We start from the raw sequence: 22,138 nt of genomic DNA on the forward strand, positions 1-22,138 counted from the left end.
GGGGGGGTGGAAGCCTTCATCTTGAGGATAGTGCCATTTTTTTCAAATTTTCTCTTATCTAAACGTCATGCCATGGACAGACACCTGGGCCATCGATTCCCTGAAATCACTGCCATGTCCCCTGCCCTCAGCAACTCCGCAAGACCACTCACACACTAATGAACAGAGGCTGCTCATAACTATTTTTAAGTTACTTCATTCCTGATTGTTATGAAAACTGGTTGCTTCTGAATTTCCTAGTAATGTTTAAATGAAACTTATTTCAGCTAGTCCTAATTAGGATGGAATGGCCAATCTTGAAAAACAATTTTATCTTACAGTCTTAAAAATATACAAAAATACAACAGTCCATTTCAAAATGTATATTCTAGGAAAGCACATTTCCATACTGTAGAAGTCTGGTTTCAGCTAACAGGAGATATAATTTAAAATATTGTCTTGGTTTGGTGACTTCTGGGAAAATTGTCTGCACTGATTTCAGCAGATCTATTTTGGAACAACTGAGAGCTCAGCCCACCACATTAAATGTGCAAAACTTTTGCATTAGTTCCAAAGCAGAGTCCCTAGCAAATTTGTCTTAAATGGGATAGCTCTAGCAAACTAGAAAAAATTATTCTCTCTTCTTAGTTTCCCACAAGAGTGTAAACATTTTGTGGTAGGTTTCTTGCTTACATGAAATCTCAAAGATACTTCAGCCTGGAGCTTAATGAATGATACAGCACTTCAGATAGGATCCAGACAGAATATATTTAGTAAACTGTCTTCTGATGAATCCACTACCTCAACAGCCAATTTAAAATTGTTAATTTACAGCATCATGTTTATTCACCACAGCAAGATCTAACTATCAGCAGAGACCTTTATCTTTCAAGCCCAAACTTACCCAAGAGAGGTGAAGAGTAAAGACTCCTGCTCTTTTCAGACAGGTTTTTACTTATTTAAAACGCATCTATTTCACTATCTCACTAAATGTTTCCAATTTGCAGGTTAGATTTTCCACTTAACTGGAAAAACAAATGGAAGCTGTCAGGAATACTCCCTGAAAAATGTGTCAGTGTATCCCTGCCCAAGCTGACCTACGCTGTTATATCAGTAAGTAACTCTCATTCCCAGAGGAAGCTGCAATTGTTTTTCAGTGCACACGTTCAAGCCACACGTTTCAAGAACAAAGTCCAAGCCACTCTTCCACTGGTGTTATGACAGTCACCTCCCGGTGATTCGAACTGGGTGCTGCTGCTCACAGAGAACCCTAAGCAAGAAAGCTCTGAATACTTCACTTTCCTATGCATCTAAAGTGGTCACCTACATGGCTTTCATTAACTTTCTTAGCTCCGGATGAATCTCTGAGGAGGATGTATTAGAGGATAAAGGCTCAACTTCATTTTTAAGACAAAAATAGTAACCCTTCTGTTGGAATTTCAGGTGTTCCTGGAAACAGCTTCCTCCTTTAAGGCAAAACCCTTAATCATAAAGTGAGTCCATGTTTGTGTACATATTTCCATAAAAATCTCTAAGCACAGAGGAACCGTAAGCACAAGGCTGGTTTGACTTTTTCTGCTAGCATCTGGGATGCAGCACTTCAGTGTCTGGAAAGGTAACACCCACTGGAGCCAGTGGTGACACTGGCCAGTAAAAGGAGCAACCTGGACAGCAAGAAACCAAGGCACACAGCCAAGATAACTTCAAGTTATTAATTACTGAAATCCTCTTTGTTCCACTAAAATCAAAACAAAACATTTTTATGTATTTTGAGCCTTATTAAAACCTATTCTTCCTTTTTAAAACAAAACTTAATTGAAACCAGCTAGAAGAAGGTGGTTTCACTTATCATGAAGTGACATTTTGTAATTAAAATACAGTTCAGAACAAAATGTTTAGCTGTAAAGGCGTGAATTTTCCCTTCTTCACTGTTGTTGTCAACTCGCTATTATTATGAGCGGGGTTAAAACTAGAAAACTGGCTGTTGCTTCTTCTCACTAAAAATTAACTGGAAGGAAAACAGAGATCATTTATCTAGAAATGGCTCCCACCTTCTTCTCTTTTTAAGGAGACATGGCATACCAGAGATGCAGTGCCATGACCATGTACTGAGTTCTGTGGGGCAGGTTCAGGCACAATGGCTAGTGAAAATTAACAAACCAGATTAATAGCAATAGCCAAGAATGGTAGAGACTACACACCTTTCCTGTGTCAACTACTGAGCCCTGCAGCTGGTCTGCAAGTGAGCCATGCCTTCCAGCAGGGCTGCTTTCAGCCAAGAGCTTCGCCAGGTGAGACAACCGCCTGGTCTGTCCCCCACTCTGTGGCACAAACCCTAGGAGCAGCTGGTCCATGGATAACCAGTCAACCCCACTAGCAGCATCTACCATATGAGATATTGAGCAGGAAAGCAGCTGCAGGCCTGCACTGCAATCATGCAAGCCCTGAGACGCAGTATGAGATTGGTGCCAGCCACAGGTGTTTATCCTTGACACTTTTGAGGGGCAATACAGGAGAAAACTCATGGGAGAGCAGGAGTACAGAAGGAGTATTTAGATGCCTGCAACAAACTGTGACTCTGGATTAATATCAGGAGAGGTCTTAAACACAAGTTTTGGATGGCCCTCAGTAATGATATTTAATGTCTGCATTTCTTCACTTCCCCGGTATTGCTGGTTGTCTACTCTTCCAGACAGTGGCTGATGGCTTTGCTGTCATGGAAGTGCTTTTTCAACAAAGAAGTTCCCTGTGCTCCCGCTGGTGATGCCGCCCCTGCCCTTGCACAATGGATCCTTTCCCTGCGACATCCTGATTCCCTGGAGTTCCAGTAATCATCTCTGTATAAACCTGCACTAGTTATCTTTGCTAATGTGGAAAATAAAGAGTAAAGAGAACACAAAAGTTGATCCTTAAATGATAAATAAGACATGAAACCATTTCTAAAGGTTACTATTTTGTTGAATACCTTCCGAAAAAGCTGCACTTCTAGATCATTTCCTCTATTTAGAGCAATCCTGTTCCTCTATTCCTTCCCACTTCGTAGTCTTCTTTTCTTGAAGGCTCCATTTTGGGGTCAGCACAGCCCTTAATGAATCAGTTGCTCCATGTGACTTTCTCTGAACATACTCATATGTTAACAGGGCTGTTCACATACAGCAGTACTCCCAAAATCATGCTAGTGAATCTGGAAAGCTGAATTTCAGTTGCAGAAGAACTGGAAAGAGGTATCAGGACATGTACAGCTGGGTACAAACCTGACCATACTTAAAATTTCTGTACGTGGGTCTGTAACTAAAGAACCAGGTTAGGTTTAGACACATGGAATCTTTTGGTATTGTAACCATGAAAACTGTACATGGTGCACATGAGCATTGCCTTTTATGCTCGCTTCTTGTGCTTAAAGAGCTGAAAGGGCTCCACTTGCAATGACTATAAACTGTTGTAAGCTGCAATCCAAAGTTGACTGGCAAATTATTTTGGGATATACCAAGTCGTTCATTCCTTTTCCTAAAACAACATTCCGGGTGCTAGGAAAATCTCTGCATCTATGCACAGCAGCAATAAATACAAACCTTCTTACACATTTTCTGTGCCTGCATGAGAAATTCTTATTCTTCTAAGTTGAATGTAAAATGGAACAATCATTTCCACTGTAGCCTTCCACTTCGAGACACAAATAAAAGGAACATGATTTGGTTTCAAAATCTGTCAGTGAACTCGGAGTGATGAAAACATTCTTACTACCCTCACAAAGTAAGCGTGCTCCTAAGGCTTTGAAGTAGGTTAATACCATGATTATAGCATTTGCAGAGTTTTGCAACGGCATGCTGCTCCAATCTCCTTTCATACTTACCAACTACATGAATAAAAATGCTTTTGGTACAAAGGTTAAGTACATTAAAGAACAGTCATATGAAGCTTTAGCCACACCTCCATCTGACATATGAAATAAAAATCTGCAGGATACAATGGCTTGATATACTCAGAGTTATTCAACGCTTTTGGCACAATCTTGCCATCTTTAATACTGCTTACATGTTACAAGGTTTTTAAAAAAAGGGAGCATAAAGACCTACCTCCGATCATACAATGAATCTAGTGCTTCAGCTTAACATAATGACTGTTGGGATTCACTGCCAGCTTTCGCATCAGGCTGTGATCCGGTTCCCTTTCTAAATTGGCACATGAAACATCATCATTTGGAGGAATACTGTCATCGCCATTGGCAAGAACTGACCCAGCTGTGTGTACACTGGGACAAGGCTGTTCTCGCTGGACTCCAAACTCTCTCATCTAATGGTTGAATTCCAGATTCAAAGTTGAAATTTTCATGAAAAAAAGTGTTCCCCTGAACAACTGTGACTTTAAATTAACTTAATATTACTATTAGGCTTGAGGTGCGTAAACTAGTAAGTTAACATCTCTAAGTAAATGAATTTCTGATAAGTAGAAACATATTGACTATGAAATCTCAGACCTCAGTGCCCATCATACACAACAGATCAAATGAAAATCCCACTCTAAATGCTGGCAAAGGAACTTTGAAAGGTGATGTACTCTGAATATTTTGCCTTGGTCATACCAGCATAAGCATATTAATGTTTTCTAGACATGACAGTCTGGCTGACTTAATACCCATATTCCAGGGATGCTCAGCTTACATAAGCAGTATTAGCAATAAGGAATTGGTTGCATTATACACCTACTATTAGCAATTAAAATAATTCACTTTTGTGTATAAAAATATTAAAGAACATTTTTAAGAGAAAATACCCAGTTCCTTTTCTCAAATCTGTTCTCCCCCTCCACTCACAGACCCCCATTTCTAAATCTTTCAGCTTGTCAGTTCTGAATAAGTTGGTGAAAAAAAGGTATTTAAAGGGTTTTGAGTTTAATGCAGGCCAATAACCTTGAATATTTTAAAGCAGCAAGAAAGAGGCTTAACCACACATTTCAGCAAGTCTAAAGAGACATAATTTGAAAGGTATTTATACCTGGTGCCTATTTATTTTCACATCTCAGGCTTTTAGAACCTTTGGTCTAAACCTAAAGGGGAAATTTTTCCCTTTGAACTAGGTTACTTCAAATGGAAATTTCATTACTAACCTTAGAGAATTCAGTCTCCTCCAAACATTATCTCCTTTGAAAAAAAAAAAAAAAGAGACTTGTGTTTGGATGTAATTAGTGTGGTAACAGGAACGACAAAATCTGCCCTGCAGAGGTTATAGGGCATTAGCGAAAGATGATGTTGTAACGGTTTAGACTTATCTGCTGGAGATACGCTGTATAGAAAGGAGTATGAAGAAAGGACAGAATATATAATACTGACCTCACTGAGTTCATCTGATGGTCAGTAAATTCACATGAGTTTCAAGTTACATTTTTCAAGGTATCTTCACACTTCTGAAAAAACACACTAAGAGATACCTTTGGTATCTTTTCCCCCCTCTAACTAGCACATTCCCCTGCAATTCAGTAGTGGAAAAACAATGTCTAATATGCAGCATACAAATTTAATATTTTTTAATAAAACATAAAAGTCTTCTTTGATAATTCTGCACAAAGGTGTTTGCCAACAGCTCTAAATGAGAGTTTCTCAGGAAGAAGAGAAACTTCTTTGTCTTTTGAACTCCAGCCACACAGAACCTCATTCACAAATTTATTCCACACTTTGTTAGACCTTAAATGGTTAAACTGGTGGAGATTAAATGCTGTATTTTGCCCTGTGTTACCAACAGACCCTGCGGTCTCAGACCCCACAATCTGAAAGAGACTGTGGGTGTCATTACAGAAGAAAAGAAAGGCTGCCACCATTGACTTCAAGCTAATACAGAAGTGTTGCCATGAGTCTGGTATTTCGCTACAAAAGATGGAGTTGCATTTGTTCTTACACAAATGAGCTTTCTCATTATGAAATATTCAAAAATGGATTAAACGTTGATATGACTTTCCTGGAAGCTGAACTTTGAGTAAAAGGTGAAAAACAACTCCTACAGGCTTCAAATTTCCTCCATTGCTGAAGTCTTACTATAAAATTAGACTCCAGTAACAAAAAAATCAAGTCAGGTTACATTGTTAACAGTGACATTCTTATATTTGTCTATCTTAACAGATGATCATCAGGCAACAGGAAATACCTTTTCATAGTATGTTTATAGAAGTTCTTATTGCACCTTTAAATTTGCATTGATTGCTTCATTATGAAAAGCATTCAAATCTTCCCTCAAAATATTTTTTTTAAATTACCTTTTGTTTTAAGAACTGAGGAGTTTAATACAAAGACACAAAGTATTTCATATAAACACACAATAATTTCACTTACTAAAATTCCTGTTCCCAACTGCTCTATGGACATTTAGCCCCAAATGATTGGTTCCAGCACAAGATTAAAAAAAAAACAAAACCACACCACCAAACCTCCTCTGTGATATTCATAATCTTTTCAGTATATTGGCAGTTTATGCATTGAATAGAATATGAGGAATTACTGAATTAAGGAATTACTGCAGAGAGTTTACTAGGTTTTCAAATATATGGGATATATATTTACTTTATCTTTATTTGCTGAAATGACCATGTCCCTGAAAATGGTTATGAGATAATTTAAAATGAATGATTAATGAAATTAATATAACATACCAAATGTTTTTAAACACAATGGAGGTTCACTGCTGTCACAAGATCTGACCCCAGGATCCCTGTTGCTCTCTTAAATATCTCTATATGAAAAAAAAGCACCCATGAACCTACAAATTAGCATTAAAGCACACTTTCAGGTTGTTACAACTCCTTTCAAGCTATTTTTGAACAACCAAGTAGTGTTTGTTTCCTTGAAGTAAGTAGTCTAGCAGGTAGTGGGATTACCTACACTTGCCTGGTAGGGAAGGACTTGGCCTAAAGAGAAAGAAGATAAACCTGCATTATCCTGGACCTCATTAACATATGCACATACAGATGAGCTGCAAAGTACGGGCCTTTCCATCATTTTAAATAGAGTTAGATAGCCTCTACTAAACCTCCTCTTAATATCATGCAAGCCTGTTCATCCCCCTCTGTTCTAACCCTGTAGCCATGTTAAGCATCCGTATCTTAACCGACTTCTTCACAACTGCTGCGATCTCAGTTTCTTCTCACCACTTGTTCCTCTTATTAGTTCAGAAAGTGCTGCCAAAATAATCTCTCCTGAGTACTGCTCTACTGCACCCCTCTGAAGCCCTGCACTGACTTCCAGTCATTCAGACTATTCATTTTAAACTTATTGTTCCCTTCTTCCAGTTAAAGCTTGCTCAAAAATAGGATCCACATTCAAAATATTCAGATTTTTCCTGTTCTGATATTCTCCAAAAGGAAAAGGGAGCTGCAAAAGCAAACAAAAGAAGGAAGAAAGGATGAAGAAAATGGTGAGACATATATATGCCAAAGTGGCCCAGGGTAATCACCAGAGCTATGGGACTTCCCCCCAGAATCATGCCGCACAATCAGCATGAGGGTCAAGCTCTTCTCCCATCCCTGTGAATGGGAGGGATCCCCAACTCCTTTCAAACAAAGCTTCTCTTTCTGAAATATTATCTTGCATCTGAGGAAGTTTCCTTAATGAAGCCTTAGTTGAAAACAATACTTCTCTACCAAAAAGTTCCTGTGTTAACATATCTGCTCATTTTGTTGAAAAAATATCCACGAGTAATTCCTGAATGCCTACAGTTTCTATGGCCTTATTTAATTCTCATGTGAGCCAATCTGTCTTCCTTTTTACATCTACCTGAGTACTTTACTGAAGCACCACTGTCAGCTTGGATATTGTGACTATTTTATTCTTCCAGTTCCTTTCATGTCTCTATGATGTGACCTTTTGCAAAAGCTATTTATCAGACTGCCTTCTTAAAACCATTCAAATCCTTTCTAAAAAAAAAAAACCACCTAAAAAAACCCCAAACCAAAATCCCTACCTGTTGCTAGACTTTTTTTTTTTTTTTTTTTTTTTTTAAGAAGTATATGAAAAGAATTTTTCTAAGATGTAAAGAATTCAGATCTTCTGGTGCTTCCATCAATATTCATGTATTCACGTTTGGGTTGGGGTATCGCGCAAACAAAGCAGGCAGCTCCATCTTGACTGTCAAGCATAGAAAGCAGCACCAAATGGAGCACATTCCCTGACCGCTGTCCTTCCATTCACCGAACAGGGCAAAGGTCTCCAGGAAATAGCAATATGAGCTCAGCTCATTAAAAACTGTATGAAAACATATATCCTGAAGGGATGTTAAATTAGGCTTACAGAGGCAACTTTGAGTCTGTGCTTCCTTAGAATTTTAGTGCTGAACCTTATAGCCCCAGCATTTCTTTAATGCAATTAAATATAAAAGTATAGATATAACACATTGCTTTAGTTATAGTCTAGCAAAGAGAAAGAAAATAGGTGAGACAGATAAAGAACTCTGTAGGTAGCTTTCATTTTGATCTCCAGTGTCTCTCTAGCATTGCCATCTTTTTGACATGCTCACAACAGTAGAGGCCATGTTCTTCCACATCCAGTTTTACTGAGAAGGGCAACACATTAATTTTAAAGAGACGCTTCAGAGTCTATGCATTTTTTTAAAAAAATGCAATCCATAAACATCCCTACACTAGTAAATATAGCAAACACTAAACACATACAGGCAACCATATCAATGTTAAACTTAAGCCATGCCCAAGTAGAGAGTACACCCAATTTCCCTGATGCATTTAATTCACTTTCTGTGACTTTGCACATTTGAGTTCAATGTATAACTTATACAGGCAATACAAGGTATAAAAAAAAAGAGATTAATTCAGTCAACTACTACTGCTGTTTTTGCCTTCCACCTAGTTATCAGCATGCTAGTCCACATTATTGTGACATGCGAATATTACCCTCTTATTACTTCCATGGCAATTTCAAATCTAAAAATTAAATTAATAGCTAACCTCAAAAGACTTAGTATGCTTAATTTTATTTCATTCCCTGAATCATCCTTTTCACTATACAATTTCTCCTCTAACTAAACTAAAAGAATCAGAGGTGTAATTACAGATCACAGATTAGCTGTTCAACATTTGATAGTAGTTAAAATGGGGTAGACATTTAAAGCAAGCTGAACCCAGAGAAAGCTGCTCCTCCCATCATTTGTAGAAGAGACTTCTGTGAAATGTTAATATTTATGAAGTCAAGGCTAGAGCTTTCTGTGCTTTTGGACGACTTTGCAGGGCTCTCCCAAAGCAGGACATCCTACCACCACTGAAACCACTGCCAGGAGGATCTCCCACCTTCCCCAGCTGCAGTCATTGAGGTCAGTTATGGGTAAGGTAGGAGGACACAATGCTGTCCCAGGAATCCCTCACAAGAAGTCATCCCCTTCACAGCTAAGACAAATCAGGGAAGCGCAGAGGCTTGCCTGTGCTACACAGCCACATAGCAGCCTCCCAAAACACTGACCCACAACCCAGGAGTATGAGCGTGACTTGAAGTCTCCTTTCCCCTTAAGCTCACTCCGTATTCCTGGGTCAGGACTTCACTGTAGGCATGCTCCCCATTCTGAGCCGGCATAGGAGCACTAGTGAACTTCAAGTCAGACTGGCCGACAAGTAGGAGGAGATGTCTGAGCGCCAGCCACTGAAGCAAGAAGCTGAAATCCTGAGGGGCCCATAGGTTCAGGTGCCAAAAACTGGAGAAGACTGATGTTGGGAGGGACAGCTACTGAACAAACTGAATTTCTAACATCATCTATGGAGAAAACCGGGGCGAGGGGGGAGAGAGGGAGGGGGAGTGTGTCCACTAGCAAACTTCGTACCTGATCAGCCAGAGGGCAGGAACAGGACTGAGCCATCTGTGTTGTTCATGTGTATATAGGTGCTGTTTCTGATTATGTGGGGGCTGGTAAAAGCTCTGCTCTGTGTAGGGTGGTATGTATGGCTGTCTGCAGTGTGCGTATAGACGCCTATCGGGAATACATGCTCAGCCTTGCTGCTGCCTGGATCTGGATACACCAAACCACAGCAGCCTTGTATCAGGCCAGGAGAGGCTGAATCCCCAGGGCCCTGTAGTCCTCCAGATTCAATTACCTCTAATGGAAGATCCTGGAAACATGATCACCTTAACATCTTTGGTTCCACACATACTGACTTTTGTGTTGATGGAGCAACAACTTGTTTTCTTCCCTAATGCAAACATCACAAAGCAGACACAAAGCCCAGAGAGACCATACACTATTTGCACCTCCACTTCAAACAATCTACTTGGAGCAAGGAAGGGCGGTTTCAGAACTCAGCAGCCAAATGATAATTTGCCCTACTTCTCCTATTTTTATTGCTGTTTTGCAGCAATGAGTAATGCTGTCTCCAAGAAATGGAAGTGAAATGCTACTCTGTTCTTGTCAGAATAATAATGGATATTCTGTTGGCAACTGCCCTCCTGCGCTGCACAACAGCATAAATAAAAGGAATTGGGAAAAGCCAACAGTACTATAGTAAATAAAGTGTGTAAACTCACCTGCTTGCAAATAAGTGATAACCCCTATTGTTTGGTGTTTCAGCCTGGGCAACATGAACAGAATAAACACTGTGTCTAAATCAGAAGTGAGTCAACTCCACTGATCCTCATCTATGGAGAGTGGTTGTGGGGGAGAGGCACTGGCTGTTCAGGGAGTGTCAAAGTAGAAAAGTGTGGGGTGTAAGATGTCAAGAGTGCCTCCACACATGGTTGTACAGACAGCAACAGTCTGAAAGATGGCCTTCTCCAAATCTCAGGTTAGTTCAATGCTGGCATATTAGCTTTGGCCTCACTGTCGTTACTAGTAGAAGGAAAGATGTCAATGAGCATTAAAGTATTTGCTCCTTACGGCTTGGATTCATGTGCAGTTTCTATTCACAGAGGATACACAGATTCAAGCAGGGAAGACTTGCCTTCTTCAGAACAGTTTAGAAAATGGATCATCTTTGGATCTCAAGATACATGCATGAGGACTACCCTTGGTGGTTTTCATACCATTATTGTACACCACCACTCTGCTCTCAGGATGCAGGTTTCCCACAATTTCACAGGGGCCAGAACCCACTTACAGAAGCCAGTCTGACCCTTGGCAATGTCTCCACATTCGCTACCTGGCTCTGTCAGGGCTTCCTCCACTGTCACCCTCCAGAGAGACACGTCTTCCTTTGTATCCAAAACCTATTTCATGCAGGACTCCAGGATTTTACACACATCTTTTGGGGGATATTCCTGGGAGAGCAAAGCTACTCTGATTTCTCCTTTCCTGCAAAACCAAAAGCATTCAGTTGTCTTTGGCATCGGTTGCTAGTTTCTAAAAAAAATTCCTCTTTCTCGCTGCTCACATTGCAGGGGACCTTAATTCTTTTTCATACTCACTATGCCTGTTCAAAATCCATAGATGTACGTTAAGATCTGATCATCTGACACTTGCATTAAAATACACTTTGAAAGAATTGTAAAAAAAAAAAAATTCAATTAAGTGCATATAATACACCTACCCATGATTTCAGTAAGAATTGGCCTAGTTTAAAAAACTGAAAAAGTTATTTTGCTTTTTATTCGGCTCTTTGTTTTCATACAAGAGACCCACACAAACACATTATTTAGCTAAACAAACTAAGTATATGGTCTCATCTGCAAAACCAACCAACTGTAAAAGCAGTGAAATGCATTTTTTCCTGTCTTTACACTGACACTAGCTATTATATGTAACAATGTTTAGTTAAAAATAATACAAATAATATGTAATTATTTCTGAGGACACATTTATCTCTAAGAGGAATTCATTTCGAAGAGCAATGTTATACTTAAACACATTCATCCACCGTGCCGTCAGACAACCCAAATACATTACATATTATATTACCTTTATTCTGGATGGCCAATAATGTGAATATTGATTATATAGCTAGAGCACATCATCTACAAGAATCACAGCCACATCTTTTCTTTACTCCTGAGGAGCACAGTGAATGTCTGGGCCTGACATATTTATCACAGGGAGGCTGAGCCTATTACTTGGCCAAATTTACTATATATTTCTTTGAGCTCTTAAAGAGGAATATGCCATAAGGCACGAACAAAGGGCTTACAAATTCAGCCACAGTATATTTCAAAAGGCTACCAATTTTGTGGGCGAGTTTTTCTTACCAGTAAGTGATCAGTGTTCAAAAGGTGTATGACATTAAAGATTAAGGACACAGTTATTTTTCACCTAAAGTTTTTGTGACTAATTTACTAAGATATTTAGCTAAACACTTCTGGTTTTGGCTGCTTAAATACACAAAGCAAAACCTGCATGTTTCCTTTAACTTGTATGTTGCTCCACGCTTTTTTCTTCACAAGTTGACTAATGAAATTACTGTGATATCATTACTGAGAGAGAAAAACATATTGGTTAGAGCACAAAATAATAAACGGGACCCTCAGATTACATATCAAGCTCTGCCCTGATTTGTGGTGTGATTTTAGGAAAGTAATTGAGAGATCAGCGCTGGCTTTTGCTGCAAAGATCTAACCACCTTTGAAATTAATTTACATTTCCCCTATATGTACACAGGTCATAAAAGCTCATTACTTTCCATAAATTATGTAAGATTAGATAAGTTTTAAGGAATTTTCTCTAGTAATATGAAAAAGTATACACTGCAACAACGTGTATATGACATTAATGCTAAATGTTATCTATTTATTTCAGGGAAAATTGGTGAGCAGTTTAATGCTTCCAAGATTGCTGGGATCGAGCCTCATTTTCCAGATTTACTTATCTTTGATTTCCCTTCAGCAAAATGGGAGCGTTTACCAATACAGCTGATACATTAAAGTGTTACTCGCTGTAAAGTACAGGTTAGAGGTATTTTATTATTACTTGCAGAATTTCCCATAATGTCAATGGAAAAGGTAAGATGTTTCAGAAAAGTAGAAATGGTCAAATGCACATAATGCAACATGCTGACAGAAATGTCATTCATTAATATTTATTAGGCAAGCAAATATCTTTGGATGAAGAATGATATAAAAACATTATCATCATCAACATACTTGTCCCTCTAGAATATTTCTATGTGAGCCGTATTAGGAAACTTCCACTAATCCAAACTTCTAGAGGCATTTTAGCTACTAATCTAGATGAATTAGGTCACTCCTGCTCAGTTATATTCATTACATGACAGAATTTTCTTCCCTGAACTCTCTAAAGAAAACTTTTCATTTACAAAGGTCCTAATACAAATTTTGCTGGGAGCCTTTTCAATGACTGCAAGTGGAGAAAAAGTTTCACTGAAAATTAATTTGTTTGCCTGTTTGGAAGTTCTACCTCCTTACCAGCCCCAGCCCCTCACTTTTTCCACATTTCAATCAAATCTCAGATATAGTTTAATAGTGTAAGTGGATGAAGCCAGAAACAACGTACAGCACAGGCTGAACTGGATGCATAGGTGATCCTCACTGCCAGCAACCAACAGATTTCCTAATGTACAGCCAGCCTTGGAGCACAGTAACACCCACCTGTATTTAATGACTGTTACATGAGCCAAATCCTCTATGGAACATGCATTGCATTAAGCTCCTAATTACTAGTTTCAACTGAAATGCTTTGACGACTGTTAAAACATTGAGAAATGATAACATAACAGAAGCTCTCAGGAAATGTTATTCTTAACACTCAACAGATTATTGATTCCTCTACTGAGAAGCAGCAAAGTAACAAGAGCTCCAACCTTAACTTAGGCAGACGTGTCTCTCAATTAAAAAGAACAGTAAACATTTTAACCGCAACAAGAGACAACATCCATCACCCCCAAAGAATGCTTCAATTAACACAACCATAGACCCCCTTTGGTTGAACGTCGTATTTAAAATAGAATTCATGAGCTCTCTAATTTATGATAGGTTATTGGATAACTCTTGTTAATTATAGCTGCACAATGCCAAAATTAATGATTTTCCCACCCTCTTTCAACTTGAGAATGAATTCATAACTTATATCAAGACTCAAAAGATGTGCAATTAATATTGTCAGTAACCACTTCACAAAAGAGATTTGTTAAAGGCAGGCATGTGGACTCAATTAGTGTATCAATTAATGTTGCTGTTATTTGATCTATAAATTATTGAAAAACTCATAACTACTGTAAGGAAACAAAGCAAATCCACTCCCCGTCAATGAAATAAGCTCCTGACTGTGCCCTACTCTTTAGATCAAATTTGAATTTTGCTGGATTCCATGAATCTTAGCTATGTAATCAGAAAAATAAATGAACCTATACCAATCTGACAACTTGAAATGCCTCATTATAGTGATGATGCTTTAAATGTTGTTAGTCATAATGTAAAATAAAGAGTTAAATAATAACAATAATTTTAAACCCAATAAAAAACCCAGCCATCATTGTTCACTTATTAATTTAAACTGAAGTTCCAATCTGGAAATAAACCTATAAAATCTGCATCGAGATTTCTGTAGCAGCAAAATTGCAACTTTCACACCAACCAGAAACCTCTATCCCACTCTCAAATTTAGCAATGATTAGTCCAAAGATTAGATTCACATGAGGTCTAAGAAATCCAAAACAGGACTTGGGTAGCATTAGGCACCTATGATGAAAACTGAAAATGACAAAACATAACCTTGTTTAAAGACTGTTTATCCCCAAAGGCTTTTAAACTAACTAGGTACCTCCTGTTTGATCTTAGTATGACTAGAGTTTTGCTTCTGGGGATGCAAAGGTTTTCCTTTAGATAGTTAGACTGACTCCACTCTCTCATTAGACTTTAAAAAACCCAGGAAATAGATGTGACTTTGCCAGAGGCCCAATCCGATAAACATGAATGGTCCCGGAGCCACTGCACTCCTTTTAATTAGTAGTCAGACAGTTAAAATGGGACACTTAAGCTTTTTGCCATCCTGATCCCGAGAGGATCAAACTCAGGTCTTCTATGACCAAGAAAGCACTGCCAGGCAACACCCTCTACTCTGCTGGTGCAAGCAGGGTAATTCCTTACCTGGCATTAAACAGCCCCCTGAGCAGAGTCCACTTTTGCTTTTCCTCCTCAAGCACAGCTTCAGAACTTGTATATTCATTCAGTCAAAACAAAGTGCCCAACCCATGGCTGTAAGAAGGCATCTAGCTCTGATAGAGACATAGCACATCACATCCCCTCTAAATTTCATGTTCCTACTGCCTAGTAATGGCAATCCCCGGCTTGGCGGCCTGCCTACTGTGAAATCTGTTTCCAGATGCCACGTGCTTCCCACGCATTGCAGTGGAAACCTGTTTAATAAGGGAATATCACCCACGGGGATCCTTAGCATCAAAGATCGTTATACTGATTGTCAACATGCCTGAGCTCCTCTTTGTATCTTGTTTCCATTTTTCAAAGTCCCTGTAATTTTGAAAATTGACTCAAAAGTCTTACTACAGACTCCATATAGGGGATATAATGAGAGATGATTTTGCAAAAAAATCCAAAGCTTCAAATAGAATAATCACAGAATTTAAGTGCAAGAGGAAGAAACCAAATCCCTAGAAAAATCTCCTGGCCTCCCCCAGGCAGATGCAGATCTGCATTCAAATTTGGTAGCCTGGCTCACTTCTTTACTGACCCCCCATTTCAATTTTCCTGTTTAAGTTAATTTTGCAAGAAAGGATTTTCCAAGGCAGTTATCAGTGTGGATTCACCATCAATGCAACACATTTTCCCCAAAGAGGTTTCTAAATTGATTTTAATTCCAATAGCTCAAGTAAATGTTTTCAATTTGATTCAATAATCCATACACACTTATAAAATGGCTTTTCTCCCATGTACTACAATACAAACGTGGTTTATGTTTCTAACAACTCTGACTAATAAAAAATTCTAATTTCCTATCCTGAGTGGTAAACACACGTAATGTTTATTCACCTCTCAATGAATCAGATGACATAAACAAATGAAAAAAACCAAACAAACCCAGCCTCTAAGTGCATTATTTGAATCATTAATTCTCTAAATGCTTCTTAAAGAACACATGGATTTTTGGCAAAGTCACACACACACACACAAAAAAAAAATCACCAAAAAAGTCCTAGAACAGAGCTTTCTAAATCTCCTGAAAATTTTGCATTATTTCCTTTTAGAGAGCAACATGAAACCTCTTCAAAATGTCTCTTAAAATTTGAGCAAGTTCTCAAAAAAGGTAATTACAACACAGTTACCAGTAGATATCAGCCAAGAGTGGCATGAAGATTAGGGCTGGAGATGCGGGATGGCAGAAATATAATCTCCTCTAATAGCATCTAGTGTGCTGTAAGCTCATAAGATGGTGTAAGGTGTAGAAAGGAGGGCTGTGGAGGTCAGGGTGAAACAAGGGTCCTCAGTCGGTAAGTACCTTCACAGTACATGGAGCAAAAAGCGACAATTTGGAGAGGAAGGTGCGTGCTTGGCTCACCTCCGTTTTCATAACTGTGTCTTCAAGTCAGTTAAAACTCACCTTGTGCTGGGAGTATGACCAGGTAGCATCTCTAGAGCCTACTGAATTCTGGATCCATCAGATCAATATTGACTGAATAAAAGGCAAAATTAGTACTTGATTTTTAATAGCCTATTTTTAAGATTATCCAGGGTGATAATGTTAACATAGAAAATTACAATTTGATATTATCATGTTAATATTGAACTTACCTATTGCACATTAGAGTTACACAGCTGCGATTCTACTTAAATAGCAGCTTCTGAGTGGATTCCGTATGTAAATTCTTGTCCTAACTGTAGTAATAATCCTTCAGTGTTTAGAACAGAATACCGTCTTACAAACCAGCTCTGATGACAATGGAGAGAGACTGAAGAGTTGACTATAACTAGAAAGCTTATGGCTGTAAAAACACTGTGCCTAATGAGAAATATTTTAAATAATCTCTTGTAAGAGACTTGCTTTGCATACGACTACAAAAAGAAGTAAGTATTCCCAACACATAAATGAAGTATTTGGTAAAATCTGTAACTTTGCAGGAGTTACAGATTAATGCCATGTGCCCCATCTGCAGCAGAAATCAAACTATTTCCCTGTCACCAAAAAATCGGTAGTCTATGCAGTAGAGTCTAAAAGCAATTTTAAGAAACCGTAAAAGAACTTCAAACACACATCCTACCCTGCTGCAGGGAGTTAGTCCATCCCAGTAGCAGAACTTTGCATTCGCCTTCATTGAATACCATGAGACTCCTCCTGGACCTTTCCCCTAACCTCTCCAGGTTATTAAATTGTTTAACGAATGATGTTACAGTGCCTTTAACTCAAGATAGGCACTATACCACAAGTGTACAAGTCACATCATCTGAATAACCACCATTTTCTTTTGAGCTTTCTACTTCAATAAGAACAGCAGCCTGCATTTATCATGCAACATTTTATCATGTTTTATATTCGTATACCTTACAAATCTTAGGAGTTAAGCTTTGTATTATTTCAACACTTCAAGTACAAAACACTACCTTACTATATCCTTATACAGATAGAGAGAGATTTAAAGATTTAGCTGACACTACACAGAAGACTTATGCTGAGATCAGGAAAGAACCATGTCCCATGCACTAACTCCATACTAACCCTTATCCCCTTTAATCACTCAGATCTTCAGCATGGGATGCACCTGTGGGACAGGTGTTCCATTAAAAAGTTATTATCACACTTACTGCTCTTTCTCAGCATAGTGCTGTGAACTGAAGATGGTAGGAGAACTACCAGAACAGTAGATAATACAGCAAAAGAGGCTCCTCCCTGCTCTGGATGGAAACGGTTGCATGGCTCTTGCAGAAGTACCCAATTCACTGGAAATACATTAGAGCTGAAATTTCTGTTTATAAAGCAAAGACTATTTTCTTGGGAATATTCAGTTCCATTGCATAATCAAACTCATTGATGAGTAACATTAGAAACCTCACATTAGTACTTGCTACCTGTCACTGCTTGCAGTTAATGAACTTGGGGGAAAAAAGAACAAAAAAAATATTTCCCTGTTTTTCACATGTCCATCATTCACACTATACAGGGGAGGGCTCATCTGTAGAAATATACACAAATACATACAATTCAATGACAAGTAAATGAGCACACCAAGTTTCTTTTGACTTCCATTACATGGGATTTGAATAGCAAACACTGTCTGAATTGTATACCTTGTCTGTATAAAGCATTCACTGTACCGTGAGGCCTTCGGATGGCTGGATGTGATCAAACTTGCACATACAATACAGAACAAGATTAATTCTGGAGATGGACTACTGCCATACACTGTCCCTTCCAGTTCCTCAGATAGTTGTACATGCTGCAGGGAGCTCTGATCGCTGCCAGAGAACATATTTTATACTTCTCAGCAGTAAAGGTAATTCTCAGAATTTCCATTTGGGGAATAGAATCAGATTTTGTGCAGAGAAGCATTCAGGTATTATGATTTATGAAAATGTTTTTAGAAGTTGGATGCTGAATATTTTATTAACATAAACATCAAGTTGCTAAAACAGTTGTTTGCTGTTTTCAAAAAGTTTCACCCTCCAGCAGAAGTAACATAGGAGACACACATCAAAAAGATGTTATCCATACTGCAAAGAACTGTCATTTTTTAATTTCCTGCCTGCCCAAAAATACTGAATGATCATACAACCAAACCATCTTCACTTTCTCCACTTGCCTTGAACATCCCTCTCAGATCACATTCTCATTTACATCAAAGTTCCCCTATTTTTGCCCTTCTAAACTACAGCTTTTTTAATCTTAAACGAATCTTTTTTTCCTTGTGAGTTTAGGCCTAGAGTAGTCATAAGGATTCTAAACCATCTTCCCAAACAAACGCTTAAAATTTTTAATTGCTGTGTCTCTTTAGAAACACTAATATAAAGATTTCTGATACAAAAGTTATAGCAAACACAAGGCCTTAAATACCGGTTTGGTAGAATCGCCACAGTAAAACGTACAGCTGCCAAAAAGTTGAACAAGTTATTTTCAGACATCTAACATGAGCAAAATTTGCAACACACACATATATGAGCCAAGATGAGATGATTTTTTTTTGTCTTAAAAAAAAAAAAAAAAATCCTCAGAAGTAAATGGCTATACACCCACAAAAAGAAACAGACTGACAAACTGAAAAGCTCATGAGAGTTCAAATCTTGCTGCCTCAAGTATTAAAACTATTAAGTATGATTTTTTACTTTTGTTTTACTTTATGTGAGCAATTCATTTTAAATTTATTTTCAATCTCAATTTCATTATCTGTATAAGTTTAAAAAAAAAATATCAAAGATGGCTACACAGAACAACATGAATTACCACTAGAATTCAAGGTCTTGGCTTCCAAGTTCATCAGTACTTAAAAACATAAGCAATAAAAATACTAATAAAAATCTAAGGATAAAAATCCCTACTAAAAATCTTTCAGTACTCCTGTTCATAAGCACCAATTCATATAGTCCCATTTCTCATGCTTATCTGTCCAAAGAACTGCCCTGCAATCTGATGCAAAATTGTAAATAAAAATATGAACTTATCTAACCATGCACTTATTCACAGCTTCTCCTTAATTTTGAGTTTTCCTTCTCCTTGTTTATATTTCCTTTACCAGATTACAATTAATCTCTCTATAGATTGCTACTGAGTTCTCTGTAACTTCACAAAGTGTCAGTAAGATTCACCCTCCGGTAACAAAAAGTGCATTTAAGCTCTGGTTAGTTCAAAGCAAAGCAGAAACAAAGCCTTTAGGAGAAAATTTATTATCAACAGAGTAAAAAAAGTTATCTTTTGCTAAGAGTAATTTTTAAAATTGTATTTCCATTTGTGAAACAACTGCAATATATATACATAGAGTAAAAATTAATAAACTATAATACATAAGTTTTTTCTTACATTTTAAATATATTTCGATATATTTTTAATGTCAGAGAATCAAATCCTACGTTCCCATACCAGACTCCCACTGGGCTTAACAAATCTTACTCTCACAGAGTGCACAGATAACAGAAGAATCACAGATACATAAAAGGTGGTGGATGTAGGAGCTTATTAAATTACAAAATACATACGAATAAAGAGAAATTAGTCACTACCTTTCTTTTTGGAGTCTTTCTTTGTGCTGGTTTTAACAGCCACTTGAAGTTCTGTCTCAGTTGACATCCTATATCCTTAGTCCTCTTCACACAGATCCAGGATCTCGGTCAGGCTCATTTAGAACGTCTCTTCAAGAGAATAATTTAGCCTTTCAGATACTATAACCCAAACAGTTCATCTCATTGACTCCTTTTGAGCACTGTTAAAGAAGGAAACAAAAAGTAACAGTCATTTTCTGAGTTTAAAACATAAAAAAAAAAAGCCATTGCAAGCTTACTGAGGAAGGAACCTATGAAGTTCTCCATCTACAGAGTCAATTGACCACAATTTTAGATGCTTAAACACAATCATCTAGTCCTGTTTGAGATGTTTTGGCACATCTGAGATGCCTTCACAGGCTAGAGACACCACACAAGGTGTACAGAAGACCTGTACTTCTGGACCAGCAGCAGGACAAAGACTACAATCCGGGAAATAGCTGGAAATGTCACCAAAAGCAAAAAATTCTGCAGGGACTCAATTCTTAAATGCAACAATTCCAAGGTAAAAACATATTGCCAGATAGTAAGTTCAGATTTTTACTCCTCAAATGCTCCTTCAATGCTCTTTCAATGCTTTCGTTCTCCTACTTGAGCAAAGACAAATGAAAAATGTATTAATTACTCATACTGAGAACATCATACTTTGCCACTCCTCTTGCTTATGATAATGTTTCCAGTATAAAAGAATCTGCCTCCATGTAATCAAAGCTGTAATTGTTAACACTCATCTAGTAATTTTTCTTGCGAAGAACTCTGAAAATACAGTTAACTAAATCTACAAAATACAAATGGGATAGGGTCAAAAAGATAACATTTAGGGAGCAAGTTACAGCTTTACGTAACATATATTTATTGGGGAGATACACAAATGCACCGGCCGTGAATCCACAGCAGTAACTGCAGAAATGTGCTGAAGCAGTATGAGGGAGGCAGGCTTTAAGGCTGCAAGTAGGACTGGGGATGTATGGGCTGCGGAGGCAAAGAATACATAAAGAATAAACAACCAAGCAAAGAATAAACCCTTACTCCAATTCTTACTGCTGGTCCTTCTTGCATTGAAGGATGAGCCACCTACTTCAGCCAGTCTGTTGAGGGCAAAGGACCACACTGCCCTAAAGCCATTTGTCGTGATGTTCCCTCACTAAATGCATCTTCTTATTGTCCTTTCGTTTTGTCGAAAAGTTCTCATTATTAGCACAATTACACTGAAGTCCATCTGGCCTGTCTGAACAGCTGCCCAGTTATTAAATAAGCATTTAATACAGAAATTAACCCAGCGTATCAGTTGGTTAGCTGGCCAGAGATTAACTACAGTTATAGTTATTTACTAATGTCCCTTCTTTGTCATTTAAGAAAGTAATACACTGCAAACATTGAAATAATTTTGATGGTTTAAATCACTTTTCAGAGTAAGGGCTGTAAAGCCACTAGTACTTTCAAATCCAGGCTCTTTTAACATTTTAAAATGCTTCAGTAACATTACGCTGCCATGCACTGTCTGAAGTGATTTAATATTGCTGAAGTGTGTCAGGGGCTTTCTTTAATAAGCTCTCCAAATCTGTGTGTGTATTATGGAATATTCAAAGATAGCTTTTCAAAATCTGCTGAACTGATTTTGAAATACAAAAGTCCCTGTTCCCCCTCTATGGAGTCTGAGTAAGTGCCGCATAGCAAAAAGGAGGAAAAATAAAGCAACTTACAAATCAAAGTTGCAGTGGTTGCTTAAATACACCTTGGAACACCTAAATAAACTAAAAGCATTCTGATTAACATTTTTAGTTAAGAAAGCAGTAGAAAAGGACAAAGCAAATGAAGGTTGATCACAGAGAGAAAAGGAGTAAGGTAACGGCCCCAAAACTGACAATCTTCCAGGATCTGAAGCGCTCTTTGGACAGGTCCATGGACAAGGAGGTGTCTCTCCCCCAAACACGGTTACGGTGGGACACCACGTGCAGTGACCGCTGGGTCCCGGCACAGATCAATGCATTCACTGTGCTGTGAGGGAACCACCTCACCCTACCGTCAACGGAACCGCTC

The 22,138-nt window shown here is 38.1% G+C and overlaps 1 protein-coding gene across 1 annotated transcript in view; it reads right to left on the bottom strand.

The window, feature by feature from the left end:
- Positions 1-22,138, bottom strand: part of DAB1 (Dab, reelin signal transducer, homolog 1 (Drosophila)) — a 147,164-nt gene that overhangs the window by 102,832 nt on the left and 22,194 nt on the right. The window contains exon 2 of the mRNA XM_009319799.1: positions 20,060-20,259. Within this exon, the coding sequence (XP_009318074.1) occupies positions 20,060-20,126 (67 nt within the window). The 5' untranslated portion in view covers positions 20,127-20,259. The remainder of the gene's footprint in view (positions 1-20,059; positions 20,260-22,138) is intronic.

The sequence above is a fragment of the Pygoscelis adeliae genome, unplaced genomic scaffold (genome assembly GCF_000699105.1).
Source record: "Pygoscelis adeliae isolate BGI_AS28 unplaced genomic scaffold, ASM69910v1 Scaffold181, whole genome shotgun sequence".
NCBI lineage: Eukaryota > Metazoa > Chordata > Aves > Sphenisciformes > Spheniscidae > Pygoscelis > Pygoscelis adeliae.